The sequence below is a fragment of the Cryptosporidium bovis genome (genome assembly GCF_009768925.1).
Source record: "Cryptosporidium bovis isolate 45015 chromosome Unknown contig_30, whole genome shotgun sequence".
Taxonomy (NCBI): domain Eukaryota; phylum Apicomplexa; class Conoidasida; order Eucoccidiorida; family Cryptosporidiidae; genus Cryptosporidium; species Cryptosporidium bovis.
In genome coordinates, this window is record NW_027125049.1 from 177475 (window position 1) to 201700 (window position 24226).

Here is a 24226-nt window from a genome sequence, read left to right on the forward strand (position 1 = left end):
TGAATATTGTGTGTATTTATTTGTGTGAATTATTATATAGATATTAGCATGCATAAATATAAATAGTAGGAACAAAATAATACCGGGTGTAAAATAGGGTAAAAAAAGGCAAAATTTACCCTTGACGTCTTGTTTTCTAAAAATATTTTCAAATGAAAAATTGACAGTGATACAAAACGTTTAGAAAAAATAAATAAATGCAAATATATGTATATATAAATTAAATATGTACGTAATATTTAAATTTATTATACGCATATAATTTACATACTATAAAATACATGTACTCATGTATAAATATTACATGCGAATATTATGTGATATATATATATATATATACAGGATATATTTATATTAATAAGAAATAAATAAAATTTTCACTAGATAGGTAAAAAGTAGACATTAACGACAGGAAAAGTTTCAATAAATTATTTACTAGAGATATCCGTTTCTTCAGTTTTTCAGATAATTACAAATTTCATTTTGTTGTGACTGTTTGCACAATTAATTGGATTTTTGTTTTACAAATATATAAATTAATTAATATTCGCTTGTTTAGTTAAGCATACTGTATTATTAACGTTCACTAATTAATATAGAGAAAATGGGTTGCTCATCCTCCAAGCCAGATAACAAAGTTTCTGAAAACAAGAACGCATCTGATGCAAATAAACAAAGGGAATTAGCGGAGAAGAAAGCAATATTGGCAAAAGCAGCGAAGGGAGCTGGTGGTGGTATCAACAGCAAACCACAAAGCAAACCTGAGGAAATAAAAAAGCCAGCCGATATTCAAGCTCCCGCTGCACCTGCTCCAGCTGCTCCAGCTGCTCCTGCTGCTCCTGCTGCTCCTGCTGCTCCTGCTGCCCCAGCTGCTCCTGCTGCCCCAGCTGAACAAGGAAACAATGAACCAGCTGCTCCAGTTGAACCAGTAAAAGAAAGCGAGTCGAACAATGGTGCTGATAATAATGAAAACAAACCAGCCGAGTCATAAAAACGATCGATTATGAAGTATGTTAGGTGTAATTAGAAGTATTCTTTTGACTGTTTGTTTCATCAAAATAAGTTTGCATACTTAGATGACAAAACGAAGCGCATTAATAGTGAAAATCTTTGTTTACATTACATATATATAATGGGAACTAGTGTCATTCTTGAGGGAAAATGTATTGTTTATATTTGGCGAGTATAGATTGGTTCATTAAAAAGTGAATTAATTAAATACCACTTGTGCGATATATACATAGACACTCTTGAAATAGTATTGCATTTTATATCATTCAACATTAGATGTATATTAAGTACAATAACTACAACTGTTCAAGTCAGTTTGAAAACACCAAGCATACAACAAGACAAGAATTAAAAAAAGAGAATTGCAATAACATTCTAATTTGGTTGTGAAGTTGAAACGGAAAGACACTATTCAAACTAAATTCTTTGACTTACTTAAAAACAGTAAATGAAAATGTAATCAATACATGGCAAGGAGAAGGGGACGAAAAGTCGAGAACAATTGCTTTGAAACCAAATAACAATATATCCCCTTGTTCCACACCAATAACAAGTAACATTGTGAAATAACACTATATACATCAGTATGATATTTATTCAACATGGGTGATATATTGTTACTAAAAGTTAAAAGAAATGAGTTTTTTTTCTGCTGCTAGATTGTTAATATTTCCTTTTCCAACTTTCACCTTTTTCTCTGTTTCACATTGTTTACCTGTATATTCGTTAAGAGTTAAAAAAACACAGGACCCGATTCTTTGTGCAGCATTGCAAGTTTTCTATATCGCGAAGTTGCCGCGTAAACAGGTCATTGTATACTCGTGATTAATACCTTTTCCGTACTATTGCAAATTTTGTATAGCATTCCGCAGATCACGTAACTAAGCTAAGATTTAGTTAGTATTAAGGTCTGACTGTCCATGGACGAATCACGCTGGTTTTGAGATTTGCAATATACAAGGCTAGGTTATTATTTTGATTAAATATGGCGCTCTACAGAGTATCGGTATAAAAATAATCATACCGCTTAAGTACCACTAATAATGATATATATGACTAAAAGTAAATAAAAGTGAAATAGGGTTCTTTTAAATTCAAGTGGAATTTTAAATCTAACTGAAGCAAATTAGTTTACTAATTTGAACAAGAAGTGGATATATATAAATGTGTTTTGGAACCAAAAAGAAATTGATCTAGAATACCGAGATACAACTTACTTAAAGGGTAAGTTCGGACTAAAATAAGACTGAAAACTGTAGTAAAAGGCATACAAATTTGGTTTTTCTAAATAGCAGTAATTTCTGGTATTGTCTTAGTTATATAAAATTCGTTTCCCATTTCTCCCCTCAAATCTTACTTTTTAAGGTTTAAGACGATAACTTGAAACAAAGTTATAAAATCGGGATACCAATATACATACACTTGCTACAGTGCTTTTGTGTTTTTAATGAACACTAGACAAAAAAACAGCAAAGTAATCAGTTGAGATATTATTGACCATTGTTAGATAAAGAATTTTACATGATCAATGTAATTAATGGCAATATATATTCTGTAAAGAAAAGGAGGAAACTTTATTAAACGGAGTTGAAGCCCTATAAACATATAAGATAGTATATATGTATATGTATACGCGTGTATATGTATCTATATAAACGCATACTATAATGAGTTTCGGATTATTTGATACAAGAAAGATAACTTTATTACCTGTAATACTTTGGCATTTAGTTTCACTATATGGAAAATGTGGTATAAATAGTTATATTGGTTTGAAAGAATTAAACTTTATATCCTTTATTGAACTAGGTTCAATTATATCTGAAAATATAAATAATGAACCTTTACTATTTACAAATGAACAGGTATTGTCTGTGATGTCTAACTATCCAACTCAAACAAGATCAAAAAAATTTAAATTTGAAGGTAATTTAATTGATCCAGTATCCGGATCAGTTGAAAATAGACTAAGTTACCTTGAATTACTAAATTTTTCTAAAGAGAATGAGAGCAGCTTAGTAAGTCAAGTGCCAAAGGGAAAAGAACTCGCACAACTAATGCCAGTGGAATTGTTTTGTACACATCTAAGTCAACTAATAAAGTGTTTGATTAGGGAATTTGTGCCCAACTCTCGTTCTGATAATCGCTTATATTTTGTATCTCCTTCAAATCTAACTTGGCTAGTATACAAAGGATCTCATGGAAAGGTGGTTGTTGGTTACTTAACTAGTCCGTCTTCAGAGATAAGATACGATAATGAAAACATTGATGATGATGAATACCACTCGAATGTGAGCTCTGAAAGATACACTCCATGTGAAAGAGATTTTCTTCACGTTAATTTAAGAGATGTTTTAAGAATTGACACAAGTTCAGAATTCTATAAACGCTTTAAGCCACAACATTCAGGAAATATGTCAAATATAAGAATTTACTTCCATGGAAATAGTGTTTATTGTCCCGGGTGGTTGGAAGAGGGTACAACGGCTCAGGTAGTGGTTAAAGGCGAAGTTAGACTAAACAGTAATAGAAACGATATGTTTTGGACAAAGGAAAGGGAATATACTTTTTTTCTCTCGTCCTCAGAAATTTGGAGGTCTAGAGATCATAGATACTTAAATTTTATTCCAGGTATTTTTTCTATTTATCACATCACAAATAACGAAAATGGTAATATTAATAATAAAAATCTGAAAGGTAAATATGCATCAAATATGGATATAAATAATTTGTCATCTAAACATTTGATTGAGGATATTAAAAATAAGGATGGCAATTTATCTGAATTTATGATTATGGAATACACTAAAGGGATGAGATTTTTCGAGCTGATAAGACGCTTAAAATCTGTATCTGCAGTTTACTTTTACAACTCAACCAAAGATTGGCAAGGATGGTTCAAAAATGCTCTTTATTTGTTTTATTTATCTCTTTATATTGTATCAACATTTTCAACCACGGGAAGATATTTATATTTGCATTGTGACTTTCATGGCAATAACATTATTGTTCATAATGTCCCAAGCAATACCTTATCAAGGATACTATTTACTAACATGCAGAAAATAGTCAAAATCGAAAAGATTAAACTCATTGATTTAATGTTTATTTGGACACCAAAGGAAGTAGGTGATAGAAACAAATCAAATCCATGCACAGAAAATCATGAAGTGGCAATTTCTGATATTGAATGTTTAAACTCCCTTGTATTGGGACGCTTATTTTTATGGGATAATTTTCCGTTTGACTCGACGCCAGAGAAAACTAATAGTTATTTGGAAATTTACAGAAAGTCAAAGGATTTTTTTGACTTTATTTATAACATTCCAGAATGGAGACGCATTTCAAGTTATTTTGTTGGTGGAGGCCCAGAATGGTTTCAACAATGGAAGAGTATCGGAAAAAGCAACAAGAAAGCATCTATTAACACATTTAATGAACAATTTGAAGGCGTTATGGTCGTTTGTGATTATTTAAACAAATTTATGAGCTTAAATGGAATTTACCAAGAGCCGTGCTTTTCTTTTGAGTCTTATTTAAGAGGCTACAATCTTCTAAGTTACAGAATAATGCGTATTGGTAGTTGTATTAAGAGAAATATTGGTTTTTTCTTCAACAACTTGTATAATTTTAAAAATGAAAGAGTTTCGAGTAAAGTCGAGGTTTCATATTGGGAACTTTCTAGGTTAACATTAATATTATATTGGAATATCTTGGCAACTAATATGAGGACCTGTCTTCCTCCTTCAAAAACAAAATATCGGGAAGACGATTATTTAGAAGATAGCAGCTATAAATTTGAGTTTTCTTCAAAACTTAAAGGTGTTGATGTGAGACTAATTACTTTCTTGGAAAGAAATCATTGTGATATTATTTTTACATGTTTAAATGACGAGGACAATTCGTTTAAAGGAAAATACGAAAAACTCTACAAGGTTAACAAAGAAATTAATGGTTTTAAATTTACTGGAATTTATGGAACTTCCTCATTGAGAACAACATTTTCAACATTCATTAATGATATTAAACAAAATAACAACTATAACAACTCCCTCAGACGTGGTTTAAGAAACTTAAGACTTGAAACTATTTTAACCTTAAATGGTAAAATTGGTTCTGCCATTAGTGACAAGTCTCCCACTCTTATTCAAACTCAAAAAGCATTTGAATATGAAGAATTTCTCTTAGATAGGTGGATTTACAATCTTTACCACCAATACTCATTTTCCCCCTCCTTTGTTCTTGCTGGAATAAGATATTCATTTAGATTCGAACCAACTCTCAGTGGTAAATCTGGGAAAATCATTGGCATATTGGAACAAATTAAAAGGGCTGCTCTTATGAATGGTTTTATCGATTACGTTGATGAAAATCCATCAAGTACAACTTTTGACAATGAAAAAGATATTTCAGAAGCTGAGCTTGTTTATTCTTGTAACATGTTTTACCTTACATACTATGAAATTGCCATTGAGTATTATTTTAAAAAAGATGAAAATTGTTTCAAGGTTCTTGAAAATATTGGTTCAAATGCAAATTATGCAAAGTTTAAGAAACATCAAGGATACCAAAAATATCACAAAGGAATAAGAGATATTTTTTTCACCGAAAATGGTGACCAAGAACTTATGATAATCGATAAAAGTAACATTTGTACTTATAATTACATTGATATTGATTCAAATAATACTCCAAATTCTGAATTTATTTTCCAAGGATTCTGTGAAATTCTATTAAAACCTTTAAAGAATATTAAAATGTTATTATAACAAGAAATTTATTATTAGAGTTTTTTCCGATGTTAGAAAAGAATATATATTTTAAAATATTCTTCATTATTCATTTTATCGATTTTCATATCTTAGCCATCCAAATAATTAAGTCATTTATTTATCTCATTATCTTTCTAAATATTCCCTCTCTTCACTGTGTAAAGGACATGTCTATTTTCGAACATATAATTCAGCAATACTACCTTTGTGTCTAAAAAAAGCCCGATTTCGCTGTCATCTACCTCGTCAATCCAAGTGTCTCATCCGAGTTTTCGGCAACAACAAGAAAGTAGCATTATTTAAGATACATCGGAGAACAAGAAAAACAAATACAAAAAAGTAACCATGAAATTCCGCTAGAGTGGATTAAAAATACATCTATTTGCATGCATGCATGCATGTATTAAAAATATACAAACTAAAGTCTTAAGTAAACAAACTTCAATATATTTGAACAGATTTTGTTTTCAAGTTCAAATGAAACATCGCTTTTATAACCCATAATATTATATTTTCCAATGGCACTTGTGCAACCAGACAGGAAAAGTTTTTGATTTAAATAAAGATTTTCAAGGATTCCGGAAACGGAAACAACTCCCCTAAGAAATTCTTTTGAAGATTCACTATATCCACCAAATTCAGTATTTCGAAGAGAAGGAAATTCTTCAATTAATGAATAAAATAACTTTGAATTTATTGTATCTATTCCAGTACTATCATTACTTTGGCTATTTTTTTTGTTATAAATTGCGACTTCTTTTTCATATTGGTAAATGAGTAAGATAGAAAACGAAAAGTGAATTCCAGAAGTTGTACGATTAATAAGTTCTTTTGAGATTTTAATAAAGTATTTATCATCATTCTCTGAATGAATAGTCCAATCCTGAATATACTTGGGAAATGACTTTGAAACCATAGAGTATTTGTTGAAACATGGTTCTTGAAAATGCAATGATGATCCATACAAATTTTCTTTGTTATTTTTGCATTTTTTAAAGTAGGAACACATTCCTTTACTTTCAGAAATTATCCAATTAGGTGGAAGACCTTCAAGTGAAACCAATTCCGATGCAAAATAATTAACAAGACTTTCGGTAGTAAGTTGAAAATAAGTTTTATTTTCTTTATTCACCAGCCGATATAATTTAATTAAACAATTAGAAAACGAGAAAATTTCGTATGGGATATAGAATACATTTCTCATATAAATAAATAAAGATATTGGATTTTCAAAGTATGTTTCTATGTTGGAAAACGACTCATTAATGGAAATTTCTGGACTTCTCTGAGAAATGTCAGAGCGTATATAATCAAGAGTCTCCAGAAAATAAGAGCCAAAATTGATTGTGGATTCATATTTCTCATCAAAATTAACTTGGTTATTTAACTCCCAATTTTCCCACCAAAACCCTGATTCGCCCTTAAACTTTGGTCTAAAGTTATCAAAGGATTCGTTGCTCTCAATTCGTTTAATCAAAATACTTAAAGGATTTACTCTGGATGAAGAAATTGAGTGTTCGTCAAAGATTTTATCAATTCTAAAACTAAGTTCGTAAGTAAATATCGTCCAATTGTCAAGATCTGGTATGGAAACATCGTTGTAAGTATAACAAAAATTACCTTCTCTCCTTGATTTTAAATTGTAACTGGTAACAAAGGTTAAATCTATTATTTTCATTTTTTCTACATCCGAATTAATTATTTCTTTGATGATCTTTTCCTTAATTATGGAATTTCGGTTTAGAATTTCAGTTTCTGCATCATCACTGGCATCAAAAACATCTATGGGGACTTCGTCATTAGAAGGAACGGAAAAGTTATTTTCACTGTTTTTTGATTGCCAATTTCCAGAAAGAAAAATAACATTATTTGAGTGAAGGTCACAATGTTGGTAAATAAATTTTCCTGAAAATGTAAACAACACCATTGTTTGAAAGAACAAGTAAATCAATTTAATTATTGAAACGCTCCAAATATATTCATTAAGAATTGACGATTTTGTCCAATCAATAACATCTTTTCTAAGCAAATAATTTGATATATCGGTTACACTTGGACCCAAAAATCTTTCCATAAGCAGAAAAGAGGACCAGTACTTACCTTGTATATTCCAGGGGTAGTTGGCCTCAAATACATTTGGATAAAACATTTGATTTTCAGGATAATTTTGGGAAAAATGTGAAGACTGGTTATTATGTTCATTAAATACTTTTCTATTGGATATCTTATTACTTCTAAATCTCTTCAATTTCTTATTGGATTTTTTAAGGGAAGAAATATAAACTTGTTTTGGGGTAAAGTTAAGATGAACATCATTCCCATTATTATAATTACCGTAAATCCAAGTCTCTTTTTCAAGCCATTTAAGATTGAAAATTTCCCTTTCCCATATTTCAAAGTATTCTTTGTTGAAGGAGGATCTAAAGACCTTTACACATACACCATATTTTTTGTTTGTATTTAATTTTTTATATTCAATATTATTCCCAAATGAAGGTACAAAAGCGGAAAATTCTAAATCTGATGAAGACAATTTATATGTACTAAGAAGAAATGAATTCATATTGCCGTTAAATTTTGGGAATAATTGCTTGTCCCCTCCAATGAGTTCACCACAAATAACATTACCATAAGCACCATTTTGCACGCTCCAAACAAAACCATCTTTTTGGTTTACCCATGGAAAACTATTCACTTTGAAATCAACCTCAGAATACGTATTATTTGAAACCGGATCTTTTTTGTGAAACAAAGAAAACGTCTTGACGTTTGGATCTTGAAAAATATCGCATAAAAGTATCGAGGAAAGATATGAACAAATTGTATAAAGTTGGATATAAGAATCAAATTTATCTATTCTCTTTGGAAAAGTATTGAGGTTGTTGTAAAGTTTTAATTCATTTCTGAAAGTTTGCTTAATGAGCTCAAATCTTTCTTTTCCCAGTAATAATTTAATTAAAACATTATCTTCGACATCAACCAATTTACTAGAATCAATTGAGAAGCGGTTGTTTGAAGTGGAGTTATTTTCGTTTGTGACTTCAGCCACATTAACATGCTCATTCAAATTGTTATTCAAAGCTTCTGTTTTTTCTCCATTAATTAAAGATGTGTCATCGGCAATACAACCATAATCAGACGAAATAAATAACACAAGTATCACGACAGTAAAATAAAATTTTTGAAATAAATTCGTTGTTTTGATCCTATACAGATCAAAATATTCACACTCAATATTGGTTGAAAACATTAAAATAAAAATTGCATATTCATTTAGTTGCTACTCGCTGGTTAATATCTTGCGTCTACCATAATTCTGGAGTCCAGAAATGAACAAACATTCGGAAAAGATTTGTGGTATTACTATCAAATTCCCAGAAACCACAATTATTTTGGAGAAAAACAAATCTGTGGAAGAATAAATTGTAATCCTGACAAATACTAGTATCGAATTGCAAATATATATACTCGTTAATAACTACCGCCTAATTATTTTGTGGCGGTAGTTATTAAGTAATGCAAATAAACTTAAAGAAGAAAAAAATAACATAAACAATTGAGGATAAGAGTAAGAATATACACAACATTTACTTGTTCATGACTTTAAAGGTAGCTGAAACTGCATGTTATTTATTTCACATAGTGTATGAGTTTGCACAACCGATTTCGAGCGGGTGTGCTGGTGTAGTGGAAAATGCAGTCACCTTTCCCATGGGCATAAGTTAGAATTGAAGATGAATGGTACACAAAAATTCATTCATTAGTGAATATTGTGCCTTTATATTAGTTTTATTCTTTTTTACTTTGAATTCAACAGAAAAAAGGTGATTAGAAGAAAGATGCGGGTATTTTTTGGACAGTGTATAAAAGAGCTCCTATGGATCTATAAATTGGACATGGAAAAAAGGGAACAAATGGGATAAGGAATTAATAAAAATAAGAGAAATAGATGTAATTTTTTTTTTAATAAAATACATAATTAATAGTTGAAACTCGAGTGTATATATACATATGTATAAATACATGTATATGTACATGTATATATATACATATATGTATATGTGTATACATATATGTACATGTAGATATGTGAATAAAAGGGAAAAAATAAGGTACATCTAACTCAGTGGTATTTTATTATTCAAATGGACATCTGAGAGGCACTCAATAGGGAGTTACGAAGTTGTTCGAGACAAAGAGTGATCAATAAAATCTGGAAATCGTGAGAACAAAGGAGAGAAATAGCATTTAAGTGTGATATCATTAAAAAATGTCGAGATTTTGCTTATTAATTTTCATTATACTGTATCAATTAATGATTTTGGAATGGGGGGTAGACGGATTAAAGGTGAAAACTAATATAAATGACAGAGGTAGACCTACACAGAGAGGAAGAGCGAATCAAAGACCCGGTAACCAGAGATCTTTGAGTCCAAGATCTGTTGAAAGAAACAGAAAAAAAAGGTCAGGTGTAAAAACATATCAAAATTATGGTTTAAGTTCTTCTATTTTGGATGGGACAGATAGTTCGTTTATTGAAGGTGATGAAACAGTAGGTGAAATGATTAATAATCAAAATTTAATTACTGTGGCTCCAGTTAAACCAAAATTGAAGCCAATACATGGAAAATTACAGGAGGAATCAATAAGAGAAAGAACACAGGTTTTGCAAAAGGTGATAACAAGTACTGGTAAGATATCGCAGAAAATAAGATCCATATCGCCTAGAAGAATAAGCGTGGTTGAATTGGACATGGGTCCACAAGAGATGGTTAAGGTATTAACAGCTGAAGCAAGAAAGATGGAGGAGAACAAAGAGGGAATAAACAAAGGGTCAGCAGAATTGGCATGTGGAAGATATAGCTTCTTGTTTCATTGTGAAGTAATAGAAATTCAGAGCGCTATGTTAGAGAAAAAGAAAGACAAATATTTGTATACTGTCAAGGGTAGAGACGATAGGAATTATGCGTGGAATACAGCGCAAGGGACCTATGGGAGAGTTGTGTTTGGTTATATAGAAGTCCCAGCCGCAAATGAGAAGTTTCACACAATAACATCAGCATTTTCAACATTTTACAAATTGCCTGACGTTTTAACAGGTGTAAAGGTGTTGTTTCATGGAGGTGGAAAGTATCCACCAAAATATCTATTGCCCGGAATGAAGATAAGTGTTGCAATAAAATCTTACTTTAGGGGTATATATAGAATAGCACGTTTGGTATGGAACAGAGAGAGGGAAATACTTTATTCACTGAGCAAAGAGTTCTGGACTGACGGAATGGGCGATCCTGTAACACATACACCAACTGTGTTTAGTATACATTATCAAAATCCAGTCACTAAGAAACAAGATATTTTGTTTCAGGATCAAGAAAACAGAAGAGCATTGGTATCGGAATTATTAATCATGGAGAGAATAACGGGCCAAACGTTTTTTGAGGTGTTAATCTATCTCCAAGATGCAAAATTATTTTCCTGGTTGGAGAAGACGAATGCCTGGGAACTCTGGTTCAAGGCAATATACAAATTACAGTGGAATCTAAATCACGTTTTGCAAAGTTTTATGACATCCGGATATGTACTTTATATGCATTGTGATTTGAACAGAAGCAATATACTTTTATCGATACCCGAGTTAACATTTGATCATAGAAGGAATTTAATAAATATATTATCAATGAATACTTGGGACATAAGATTGATAGACCTTTCCTTTGTTTGGGTTCCAAGTGCATTGAGATCAAGAAACATGAACAGTATTTGCAGTCAGGTGAACAAAGGAGCTATATTTTCCGACGCTAACTATTTATACGTTTGTATAATGGAGTTATTCAAGGTTCCACAAAAAGATTTGCCAATATCTAAACCAAGTCCACTTTACAAGACAATAAGAGAAAGATCGGTCAAATTTTGGGAGTTATTGGATTCAATTAACGAATGGTGGGCTGTTGGTGTTAACTTTATTGGTAGAAACAGTTCAACACACACAAGATACAAGATAAGAAGGCCAGACATAGGTGGTAATACATATAATGAATGCATAGAGGGACTTATGTTAATGTCGGATGTTTATGATTCGTATGCAAAAAAGTTTGGTGTTAGGATACCGCATAATTCATTCTCACCAGAATCGTATTTGAGAGGTTATTTAAATCTTTCATTCAGACTTACCAAGTTTGGGCTGTGTATAAGAACAAAAATAACTGAGAAATGGGATCTATTAAAGTCAATGATAGCTCCAATGAGTTATTTTGACTTTTCAGTATTAACATTGTCATTGGATCAAAGTCTAAAAAGTAAACCGGAATCATGTGAATTGACACTACCTACTACAGGAAAGTCCCAACACTATTCAAAGGTGAGCGTGAATAAGAACATATGCCAATTAATAAGAAATTGTATGTCTAAAATAGAGTCGATGAAATCAATACCTGGAGATGAAGTCATTAAACCAGCAATTTCCGTGGTAACTGCAGAGAACCACGAGTCAGATCGTTTACTAGACGAACTCAACAGAGTATATGAATTCCCAGAATCATTGCAGGTAATGGGATCAAGACTTCAAGGCAGATTTCAAGGATTATCAATAAACGTTGACATAAAAAAGGATACTATTATTAACCTGTTAAAACAATTTTCATTAAAGTCCAAACAAGGTGGTGTATCATACCCTTCTGAGACTTATTTAATGAGTTTGTGCGATAATCTTGAGAATTCTGGAGGAATTAAGAATGTTTTGGGAGTAGAGAATTACGAATTGTTGTTAAAGTACGCTAAAAACTACAGACTTGGTAGATTTTGTCAATTGTTATTTAAAGCACTGCCAAATACAAGACTATTTTCAGAAGGTTCAGATTTTGATTCCGATTCAAATACTGTAAGTAAGTAATATTATCAATAAAACGAATACACGTACTAAACAAAAGACGGATAAATATTTCTTATATTTATCTTACTAAATGGAGTATTCCCAAGGTAAGATTAGTGTTTCATCGGAACTGGTAATCACCAGTGACACTGTGTTGGCTGTTTCGTGAAATACACAAAACAAATATGACAATATCGTTACTGTGAAACAATAAAATAAAAATTCTTCTTTTATGAACTAACTAATTACTTCCTACTATTCTTATTTCAGGTAATTGAAATTCAAGAAAACGAGATCCACGTAAAGCTCCCAAGTAGAAAGTCAATAAATCACATCAGGACCAACGATAATATCTTGGATGAGAAAAAGAGTCAAAACTTCGTGAAAAGAGTAGAATTTAAAGACGCGATGATGAGACATGGAAAAAATGATGATTTAGGTCAAGTAGGTAAGTAAAACGAAAATTTGGTCAGTTAAATTATTCATTTTTGGATATTGTGAAATGGATGATTCTGTATTCCGATTGTTATTTGATTTATTCATTTGACTAATTTATTAACTATTAGATAATGAAGGCGATCAAGGTATATATGTTCTAACTGAAATGAAGAACGGAGGAGGGATATTGAGGTACAAGAAGAGTGAGCTATTTAAAAACTTGTTGGAAATGAACAGGGAATTGAGAACCGATTTTGTGAAAAAAAACATGGAATTGATCAACAAAGCTGGTGAAAGAATTAAAAAGTACAAAAGTATATTGTTATTGTGTTCTGTTCTGTTCAGTACATTTGAATGCAGAATTAACATTAAAGAAAAGGCTTTCAATGATATTGAAGAGAGTAGCAACATGTCAACAATAGAAGAACTTTCAAATATTCAATTCACCGTAACAACCAAGCTGAAAGGTGATGATACAAATAGATTATATGATATGAAATGGAGAGTCTTTAATGGCAAGTATGGATCTGTGACGTTTGCGAATGTTAGAATACCAATTGCAACGGAAGAATTATTCATTAAATCCCATATATTATCTAGCTACTCTGGAATGCCCATTAAAACAAAGGGAATAAGAGCCTGGTTTCACGGCAATTCAGCTATATCACCAGGTTGGGTATCTGGAAAAATAAATATGTACCTGGCTATTAAAAGTCCCTTCGCTGGAGTGCATTCTCATGGGGATGAATTATGGGAAAGGGAAAACAAAATGAATTTACTATTGAGTAGGGAGTTTTTTGGTTCAAAAAGGATGGGGTTTGTGTCCACAGAAGAAGCAGGATCAGAATCTGATACGATGAATTATCTTAAAATTAGTAGAAGGTATCAAATATCACCTGCAATGATTACTTTTCATTCCAACAGCGATTTAAATGGGAATAGTTCCCCAAAACACTTCTACTTGACAAGGGATTTGAGAAGAAAAGTGAAAATGAACGAACAAAACAGACCAATATTCTCCAACTATATGTTTATGGAGTACATTGACGGATTTCCACTGGAGATTTTATTGTATTATCTTAGGAGTGATGAAATGAATAAGTGGTTGAGTAATGTGGATGAGAGATGGAATCTTTGGCTTTTGTCTATACTTAATCTTGTTATACTTGTGTTGAACGCAGTTCAGTCATTTTCTTCTTCAGGTTATATGCTTTATATGCACTGTGATCTTAACTTTGGAAATATATTAGTTTCAAGAGAAAATGAAAGGGGAGGGAATAACACCAAAAGGTTGTTGGAAGACAAAAATGACCACTGGACTAATTTGAAGAGGATAGCAACTATGGGTCATGAATCGGTTAGAATCATTGACTTTTCGTTTTCTTATATATTAAACAACAAAGATACATATACGGAGCAAAGGGAATTGTTTGAATTTATTAAAAAAAATGGTGTTGAAAGAGTAATAGGTGAGAGAAACTTTGAGAATATTTGTAAACAAACCCTAAAGTCGGCACTGTTCAATGATCCAAACTACGTTTCGATAATAATACTTGAAATACTTAAGGGATATTCAGTTTTGTTTAACAAAAACAGAATTGAGAGCAAAGAACAAGTAATTTCATTTGAAATGGATGAAAAATGGAACGATACAGACAACAGAAATAAATACCTAAATGCGATTAATGAATTGATACTGAATTTAGATGATACTCAAGAATGGAATACAATTGCTATGAAATTCGTTCAACATGAGGAGCCAATAAAACGCTGGGTGAACAAAAACAATAGCAAGAAGTCACTCTCTACCTTTAATCAGGGAGTGGAGGCATACATGAAAGTTTGTGATGTTGTGACTAACTCAGTGAACTCATTACATCAAGAAAATAAACTTGGACAAGCTGGGAGCGAGGGAAAGAAATCCTATGATTACCATTTTTCGTTAAAAGATGAATTCTCACCAAACTATTTTGCAAATGCTTGTTTTTCAATTGAAACATATATAAGAGGCTATTTATTTCTTCCATTCAGTTTTTCCAGAATTGGTTCATGTATTTTTGATAACGTTCAAACAATTAGTGGATTAAAGGAATTGCTTAGTATACATGAATCATACTCTTACTTTCAATTAACTTCACTTATTGTTGACTTCATCACATGGTTATACGTTTCTCAAAACGCCAAAAACAGCTTTAATGAAATTCAACCGACATTGGAATTCTATCATACACTAAGATCACGTTGTGTTACTTTGAATAATAAAAATTATTCTTTTCTGGATGACGAATCCCTAATTGGTGATTCACATCTTAATGGAAAATCTTCTGATTTTCTAACCAATTCTAATATTCAGACTGTAAGTATGGGGGATATTGGAAGCATTGATGAAAAACTAGAAAAGACAGTTGAAATATATAAAGAAATGAACAAAAATCAAATGGGATTTATACTCAAAAATATAGTTGAAAGGAAAATACCTGTTCCTATTTCACTTTTAGTTCAAAGAACGTGGTACAGAATACAAGAATTGCCTGAATTAATTACTAAAAAAGTAAATAGTGATGAGTTGTTGTCTGTCATATTTAATTTATTTGAAACGTTAAACTCATATTCCAAATTACACAATTATTACGATAAAAACGCAGAATATACCAAATTTTTGCTAATTTCTGACAAATTATTACTAGAAGACTGCATTATAGCATCAAACAATGGGAATTTAAACTATATTTCTGATAACGCATTATTCAAGGACACCTTTTTGTCTGATCCCATAAAACTTTGCCAATTCATTATTAAACCAATTCACAACAAGATAACATTCTGGTAATTATTTAATTATTGATATTTACTCGTTCACTTACACATAACTCCTGTTTCTACCTTTAATTTATTGTATTATATATATTTTAAGGTATTTCTTTCCATTTAGACACTAATTGTTCTGCAAAAAAAAGAAAAATGGTTTTCAGCATCTCAGTCCTATTAATGACCAACTAATATTTCTTTTGAACATCATTCGTCCACCACATGCCATCCTGCATTACCATTACTAATACAGATCTATATTCTTACAACTCATTAAACGGAGACGCTCGGGTAAATTGATAACTAAATACCTTTAATAAGGTTATATTTGAAAAAACAAAAACAATACACCTTTATTTGATATCATTTAATTCATTCATTCACATGTTTACTCCTGACATAACCTGACCTAATATAATATAATCTAACCTAATCTAGTATATATTATATCTTTTTCACAAAATAATCCCGAAAGATTTAATATTAGAATGAAATCTGAAAAAGAAATCGCAACGCAAATAATGCGAACTAACCAAATTTTGATCTTAATTCCTCTATTATTATACCTGTATCCCATTGTCACAGCCATTAAAATCAATATTTTTCTCGTGACCACCAAACAAATACCCCTCATTCAGTTTTTCAATTAATGAAAATATTGATTCCCTAATTTTATCGTTATCAATCTTTTCTTTTTCTCTAATGATATTTTCATAGTATTTATGTGTTTGATTGACTAAGGTAAGCAACAACTCGTAATAATACTGTGTTTGCTTATATTGTAAATTTGATTTGACACTGTTCATATTATCAACAAAGTTTTTCAGTGATGAAAATATTATATTCTCATCAGATGCTGAAGTAGTTTCCCTATCATCCAATCTTTTATTGCCAACCAATTTCAATTTTTCAACTTGACCATGTATACTCGTCACTTTCTCAAACATTTTATTGATATTCTCAATCATAACAGGTAGTTTTGCAGTAGAATCAACTAAAATACCATTACTATCGTTCTGAGTTGTACATGTCGTTGAGTCCATTGATGCCAAACGTGGGAATGAATCTATTGTGGTTGGTGTCACATCCTGATCATTCTCCTCAAATCTATACTGTCTTGTATTATTTAAATTACTGCCTTGATTGTTTTCAACTAGTCCTGATACTACCTCTTTTCCATACAATCCACCAAATCTCGTTCTTGATGATTCAATACTTTTTGTTAATGAATTCAATTCTTCAATTCTGGCCTTGACATTAATGCTTGTATTATTAACTTCATCTTTACAGTCGTTTTCGAAAACAACTTCTTCATAGTTAGAACCAATATTATTGTTAATATCAATTTCGTTTGTATAATCGTCAATCAGATTTCGACTCATGTACTCAACTGAATCGTATATTAATGCATTTTCAAATATGATATTATCATTAAATGTTTGTTCACAATTAATTACTTTATGTACCTTGTTATCAGAGCCTTTTTTAAAGTACAATACAAACTTTGATCTTCTCTTCGGAAACTTGTCGCCAATGATGTTACGCAGTTTATAGTAGTTATAGACCATTTTTGATTTAATGCAAGTTACGCAATTCATAAATCTCTTTGAAACATATGATCCTTTTGAGCTCAACACATAATTCACTTTATTGGTTTTTTGTGCTATCTTTTTTTTCATTATTATCATTCTAGAAGTTTTTGAGAAATTTAACCTGCTTAATGTCCTTGATCTTAATATACTGCTGCTTCTACTTATGTCTCTACTCGCAATGTTGCTACCATTCATACTCTCACTGAAATTATTGCTGCTGGACTTTCTGAATTTACTAATTATATTCTTGTTTATACTGCTCCTTATACTCTTGTATCTTTTTGATAGTCGTGGAATAAACACTCCTTTATTAGTTAGACTGGTTCTCACTCTCATTGCACCATTTCTGAATTTACTTACTGCATTTCTATATTTATCTTTGATTAACAATACCCGGTCTCTTATCCTCTCTCTTTTTGTCCTCGTCTCATACGGACTTTCATCATAGTCGTCTTCCATATCAGAAATCTCCTCTATAAACGAAATTCCACAATCTATATTTGACGTACCTACCCGAATTATCGGAAATTCAACCTTCTCCAATTGACTCTTATTTATCACCTTGTACCTATTTTTTAGAGACAAGCACAAACTACCTTCTCCATAACTTGATTCTGAAACGTTTGATCCTATTCGTTCACCCAAATTCACCATGCTGTTGTTGTTTGACCCAACATTATTACCTTCCTGATTGTTCATTAATTCCTGACTCATTTCTTCTCTTCCTTTAACTTATATATCAACGCACAACAAATAGGAAAAGATATATTAAAGGTACAAGCAACAATAATATTGATAACAACTAAAAAAAGTATTGTTTGTTCACCAAACTTGATTAGATCGAGTGAAAGCACTATTTAAAATAATCTCACTTCTCAGTAAAATTTATGTTATGCTATTCACCGTGCCACATAAAACCAAAAGTACTCCTTTAATACCTTCCCTTTTAAACAAAAACTTCTTTGACTATCTTTATTGACTCAATTCGGTTTTTCTCTGTTAAATGTCAATTTTTTTACCCACTTTTTTATTTATTTTTATTTCTTTCGTGTGGATACCTAAAATTTTACCGCCACGTATTAACCCTCTTATGCATTTAACTCATTTTAGTGGTTAACATTGAGAGTGAAATAGAGCGTTAATAGTGAATAATAATGGCAAGCTTTGAAGTTGGAAATACTGCTATTAATACTTACAAAAATAAGCAAGTTGAACCTTACTTTTAGAATTGAATCAGATTTGTCTATTTAGTTGAAAATGCGTGCCTCACACTTTTCTCCCGTACATGCATGATGTTGGTTATCCACTCTTAATTTGTGTTGATTGCTGTTAACCATTGTTTCACACTTGAAGATCTATATTCACCTCTGAGGAGTCGTGCATGAATGAAAATGTGCATTTAGCCGGTGAAAACACCATATATTTATTACTAACCTACGCTGTTGTCACAGTTATTGCCGTTATTTGATACAATTACACTAATTTATTTAGTTTTAGTTTTGAGTTTACATTATTTTATTTTGCTCACGATTTTGCAAGATATGAAAAAAAGGTTTGTGGGTATGAAAAAAGACGTCCAAATCGTTTATTTGTTACAAGTGTTTTGGAAGCCTTTTCATATCTCCCATTGATAATCTTGTTACTTGGTATAACTAGTTGTACATTGGAATGTCCATAAATATCGATAGTAGGTTAACTTCCGACCCTTTTATTCGGTCTTACTGTTGTTTGATGATTTCGTGTTGAATAATTGGACTATTTACATTAAAATGCTGATAAAAAGTTATATTTAGAGTTTAAAGATGAAATAAAGGTTGTTTTTGCAACAAAACACAGGATTCTTTGTTGCATTTTCATTTCATCAAATGATAAACGAAAACAATCAATATTCGAGTTTTATGCTTTGATTAGAGTACTTCGAACCTTGACTGTGTCCATTTATCTTCTACTTAGTAATTCATTTGGATGTGTGACAACATTCACCGATTTATTACATTTATCAGGCAAAATAAGAAAGAAATAAACCCATATGCAATATTTAATAAATCAACGATAATTTTGCATACCAAATACTAATCTTATTTGTGGGGCGAAAAACACAAACCTGCATGCCGGTATGCATGCACAAGTAGATTTAAATGCGAAACACGCACACAACCAATAAGAATGTTCAGTAGAATGATAAAGTTAGTGAAGAAGAGATCAAATAAAGAAACAAAATAATTAAACTGTAAAGATGAGAAACGGTGTATTCCAGTTACGATATAAGTACAATCACCACTCATTAAGAAATAGTCATTCATGTTATCGCAAGTCAACGAGATCTTTTTTTCAGAAAAAATTCTAGCAAAAAATAAACGCAATTTTCTTAATAAAATCCACTCACATTGAACTGAACTATACCTTCTCGCAAAACCAACAAAAACCAGCACTTTATTCCTGCATTAACGATAAAGTAATTGGTGTATGTTGACTGAGCGCATACCAAGATAAATTAGGGACAAAGCATGAGGCAATAAAAAAGAACATTGGTTAATTTGTGGACATCTAGATTATATCAAGTGTTTATAGTGGGCGATATATATTACTCAATACACCATTTCAATTCCAAGATTGAAGTCAAAATAATCCCTTTCCTCTCTCAAGCAACCCCTCCCCACTTATCGTTATTATCTACACCAGTTGCTTTTAAAAAAGGTCACGAAGGGGGTTTGAGGAAAAGAAAGAAAATCTCACCAATTGAAGTCAATATTCAAAATAGTGCAGACCTTATTGCTCGCTTTTATTTGTCTTGGGCATCTTTGGGTCTGGAACCTTCCATCCTTCTGGAATTTGCGCGAATGGATCTAAACCACAAGGTTTCGGTATCCAGGATGTACCAACACAAGAAGCAAGAGCGGTGGCACAATTTTTCTCGAAGCATTTCTGACATTTGGAAGTGCATGTAGACGTGAGGCACGCAGATTTACACTTCTTAGCTCCACACGAAGCAGATTCGTTGTAGCAGGAGACGCATGAATCTGATATCTTAAGTTTGTCGCTTCCAAATGTATTCTTAGAAATGCACTTGGCTGTTTTAGGTCCATTGCCCATGGATGACCTTCCACAAATCAAAACAACAGTTTGGAAAAATCCGGAAGTTTCGTCACTGAAAATAATTCGCAAGTCACTGTAGTTCAGACATTTACCCGTACTCGCCTCAGTAATGGTTGGGAATGGAGTCTCAATCGAGGACTCCGAGAGCGCAGCCATGAGGACCTCGAACATTTCGTTCCTTTGTTCAGCCGAGGTCGTGCTCCCCCCCACTCCACCGGTCTCTTCGACTGAGACAGTAGTGGTTGTTGTGGAAACAGGTGGAGAGCCAACAGAGCTTTCCTCATCATCAGAGTTTACCCTCCTTAAACTCCCAACCTTTGGTCTGGAGTCAATCTCCTGAGGCCTGGTGGAACACACTTCGGTAGTTGTAGTGGTGGTGGTGCTAGTTATATCCAAGTCACTTGGTTGATGTTCTTCACTCCCGAGTTTCTCAAGTGGGCTGTCTAATCTGGAATCTTTGGTATCATTGCAGTGACCCCAATGGACTGCATAGAGACTCTCGTTATCACACTGGCCATTCCTAAACTCGCATAAATTTGGATAAGTCTTGCCGTCACTTCCGCAAATCGGACTGTATTCTCTGGTACAAGGAATCTTGCACTTTGGACCTCTCTCACGTCCCAAAGGCCCGATAATCTTGTCCAAAGGAGGACCGTTGTCGACGACTTGTTCAATATCAGCAAAGCATTTTCCCCAGTGCACAAATTCCAAACTCTCGTCATCACACTGAGCATTTCTGAATAAGGAAACGTTATCATATGTTTTTCTGTCACTTCCACATAAATAGTTGAGTTCTAGAGTAATCGCATTGGTCTTGCAACCTGGACCTCTAACTCTGTCAAATGGACCCAATGGAAGGTCTTCAAATGGTCCTGAGACGTCAGAAAAGATGATAGAATTTATCTTATCAGAGTCATTGTGGTCGCAAACACCCCAGTGGAGGAATTTGAGTTTCTTGTCGTCACATTGATCATTTCTGAAGAAGCATTCGTTGGCATAAACATGACCAGTGCTTGAGCATATTGGATCGTAGTATTTGGGACAGTCGAGTTTGCATTTAGAGCCACGCTTTCTGTTGAATGGACCCAATGGTTTCCTTTGCTCAATAACTCTATTCTTTTCGTCTTCTTCACTATCGTAAACTCTGACTCTGTAATGTCTAAGACTTGGATCATCGCACATTGCATTCAATAGATAGCAAACATTTCTGTATATCTTGCCGTCACTACCATATAACGGCGATTCTTGGTCATTGCATGGCTTCTTGCATTCTGGACCTCTAACTCTTGTTAGTTTGTAAGAAAACAAGTAAAATTCGGTGTTGACGCCTTCTGGGATTTTTTCAGAGACATCACATTCGTTGAAGTGAGCAAATTCCAAGGATTCGTTGACGCATTGGCCATTTCTGAATTCGCAGACATTTGCGTAAGTATTACCGTCAGTACCACAGATTGGATCGTATTCTCTAGTGCATGGCCTGACACAACCAACACCCCTTCTTCTGTCAAATGGACCCAATTGAGCTCTTTCGCCTGTGTTGTTCATTTCAGCAATTTTGGCTCTTGATTCTGCATATGAGTCATGGTTACCATAGGCTTTTGATCTGCATTCACCGTGATGTTTGAACACCAAATCTTCATTATCACATTGGCCATTTCTGAATTCGCAAACATTTGCGTAGGTATTACCATCAGTACCACAAATTGGTCTGTATTCTCTTGTACATGGAGTCTTGCAATTTGGACCTCTGATTCTATCTAATGAACCCAATGGTACAATGTCTCCCAAGAATTCCTCTGCTCCTTCAAAGCAGACACCCCAGTAGCTGAATTCCAAATCGAGATTATCACATTGAGCATTTCTGAATATTGAAATGTTTTTATACGTTTTGCCATCACTACCACAAATAGGATGATATTCGAAGCTTACAAATGGTGTTCTACAACCTGGACCTCTGACTCTATCAAATGGTGCAGGTGGGATCTGTCTGAATGGGCCTGATTCATCAGTAAAGATGATAGCGCTGATTTTGTCAGCATCATTGTGATTGCAAACTCCCCAGTGTAAAAATTGGAGGTTCTCACTATCACACTGGGCGTTCCTAAAGAAGCACTCATTTCCATAAACAACACCACTGCTTGAACATAATGGGTCGTAGAACTCTGGACACTCGACCTTGCAATCTGGGCCTCTGTTTCTTTCCAATGGACCCAACGGCTCTCTTTCCGCGACAGTTTTCACTTCAGGCTCCTCTGCCAAAATGCGTGCTTTCGAGACACACGGACCCCAGTAGGCAAACTCCAAATCCTCGTTATCACACTGAGCATTTCTAAAAACGGAGATATTATCATAAGTTTCTCCGTCTGTACCACATATGAAATCCAAGTTCTTCGTAACGTAAGGTGTTTTACAGTCAGGACCTCTTATTCTGTTGAATGGAGGCAAAGGTTCTCTTTCTTGTTCAGGGGATAGAACTTCCTCTGATGCTTTCTGCTCAGAATCAACTTGTTTCGAAACAACACCACTTATCTCCTCTTCAGTACACTCGCCCCAGTGAGAGAACTCCAATTTCTCGTCATCGCATTGAGCATTTCTAAAAACGGAGACATTGTCGTAATTTACACCATCGGTACCACAAATAGGATCCAAGTTCATAGTAACAAATGGAGTTTTACAATCAGGACCTCTAACCCTGTCAAATGGACCCAATGGCTCTCTATCAACTTCTGATTCTTCGTCCCCAGGACCAAAAGCAGGTGTTTCCTCGCCGGTTGTCTCTGGTCTTTCTGTAGTAGTTGATTGTTCAGTTGTGGTAGTAGTAGTAGTAGTAGTAGTAGTAGTAGTAGTAGTAGTAGTAGTAGTAGTAGTAGTAGTGGTAGTAGTGGTAGTAGTAGTGGTAGTAGTGGTAGTAGTGGTAGTAGTGGTAGTAGTAGTAGTGGTGGTAGTAGTAGTAGTAGTAGTAGTAGTAGTTGTTGTTGTTGTCATCGAGTCCTCACTTGTAGTTGGAAGCGTAAATACTGGGGCACTTGTGGAAGATTTGGTGATCTCTGTAATAGACACAGTAGACGGAATGTATGGACGTCTAATACGGACGGTGTCAGCACCTTTGGTTGAGCCTGAAACGCTACATCTACCCCAATGGAGGAACTCCAACTTCGGATCGTCACACTGCGCGTTCCTGAAAATGGAAACATTATCATAAGTCACACCATCGGTACCACAAATTGGTTTAAGGTCGTAGGTAACAAATGGTGTTTTGCAATCCGGACCTCTCACTCTGTCAAATGGACCTAATGGTGGGATTTCGGTTCCAAGGATAGTACCTACAGTAGAAGGTGTTGTAGTTGAGGTACTTATAGTAACATTCTTGCCTGGGATGACGAATATGGGGGTAGTTGTTTTGTTCAAAGCTCCATCCAAGCCGTAGTACAGATAAGTTATTTTTCCGCTCCCACTGACTGAACTCAGTGAGAGGAATATGGAAAAAACAGAAAATAGTAGAAAACCCATAATTTCCTTTAAAATTCGAAAAAGTAACGATAGGTGAAAAAAGTTACTTAGTGTTCTCTAAATATTTATCCTTGTCCAACTAAAAAATAATATACGTATACGTATCAAATAAATTTATTCTGTATATAAAT

The 24226-nt window shown here is 33.1% G+C and overlaps 7 protein-coding genes across 7 annotated transcripts; 4 read left to right on the plus strand and 3 right to left on the minus strand.

Moving 5' to 3' along the window:
* Positions 1–604: 604 nt before the first annotated feature.
* On the plus strand, positions 605–991 carry FG379_002424 (Cp23 antigen; the record flags this gene model as incomplete). Its single annotated transcript, XM_067327754.1, has 1 exon — positions 605–991. The coding sequence occupies one exon, from the start codon at positions 605–607 to the stop codon at positions 989–991; it is 387 nt and encodes a 128-aa protein (XP_067182160.1).
* A 1687-nt stretch (positions 992–2678) lies between these two features.
* FG379_002425 (uncharacterized protein) lies at positions 2679–5780 on the plus strand (the record flags this gene model as incomplete). Its single annotated transcript, XM_067327755.1, has 1 exon — positions 2679–5780. One exon carries the CDS (start codon positions 2679–2681, stop codon positions 5778–5780), a length of 3102 nt encoding a protein of 1033 aa, XP_067182161.1.
* A 421-nt stretch (positions 5781–6201) lies between these two features.
* Positions 6202–9033, minus strand: FG379_002426 (uncharacterized protein; the record flags this gene model as incomplete). Its single annotated transcript, XM_067327756.1, has 1 exon — positions 6202–9033. One exon carries the CDS (start codon positions 9031–9033, stop codon positions 6202–6204), a length of 2832 nt encoding a protein of 943 aa, XP_067182162.1.
* A 1065-nt stretch (positions 9034–10098) lies between these two features.
* FG379_002427 (uncharacterized protein) lies at positions 10099–12672 on the plus strand (the record flags this gene model as incomplete). The annotated part of the gene is made up of 1 exon (XM_067327757.1): positions 10099–12672. One exon carries the CDS (start codon positions 10099–10101, stop codon positions 12670–12672), a length of 2574 nt encoding a protein of 857 aa, XP_067182163.1.
* Positions 12673–13318: 646 nt separating this feature from the next.
* FG379_002429 (uncharacterized protein) lies at positions 13319–15919 on the plus strand (the record flags this gene model as incomplete). Its single annotated transcript, XM_067327759.1, has 1 exon — positions 13319–15919. One exon carries the CDS (start codon positions 13319–13321, stop codon positions 15917–15919), a length of 2601 nt encoding a protein of 866 aa, XP_067182165.1.
* Positions 15920–16457: 538 nt separating this feature from the next.
* FG379_002430 (uncharacterized protein) lies at positions 16458–18203 on the minus strand (the record flags this gene model as incomplete). The annotated part of the gene is made up of 1 exon (XM_067327760.1): positions 16458–18203. The coding sequence occupies one exon, from the start codon at positions 18201–18203 to the stop codon at positions 16458–16460; it is 1746 nt and encodes a 581-aa protein (XP_067182166.1).
* A 2055-nt stretch (positions 18204–20258) lies between these two features.
* On the minus strand, positions 20259–24095 carry FG379_002431 (uncharacterized protein; the record flags this gene model as incomplete). The annotated part of the gene is made up of 1 exon (XM_067327761.1): positions 20259–24095. One exon carries the CDS (start codon positions 24093–24095, stop codon positions 20259–20261), a length of 3837 nt encoding a protein of 1278 aa, XP_067182167.1.
* Between the last annotated feature and the right edge of the window lie 131 nt (positions 24096–24226).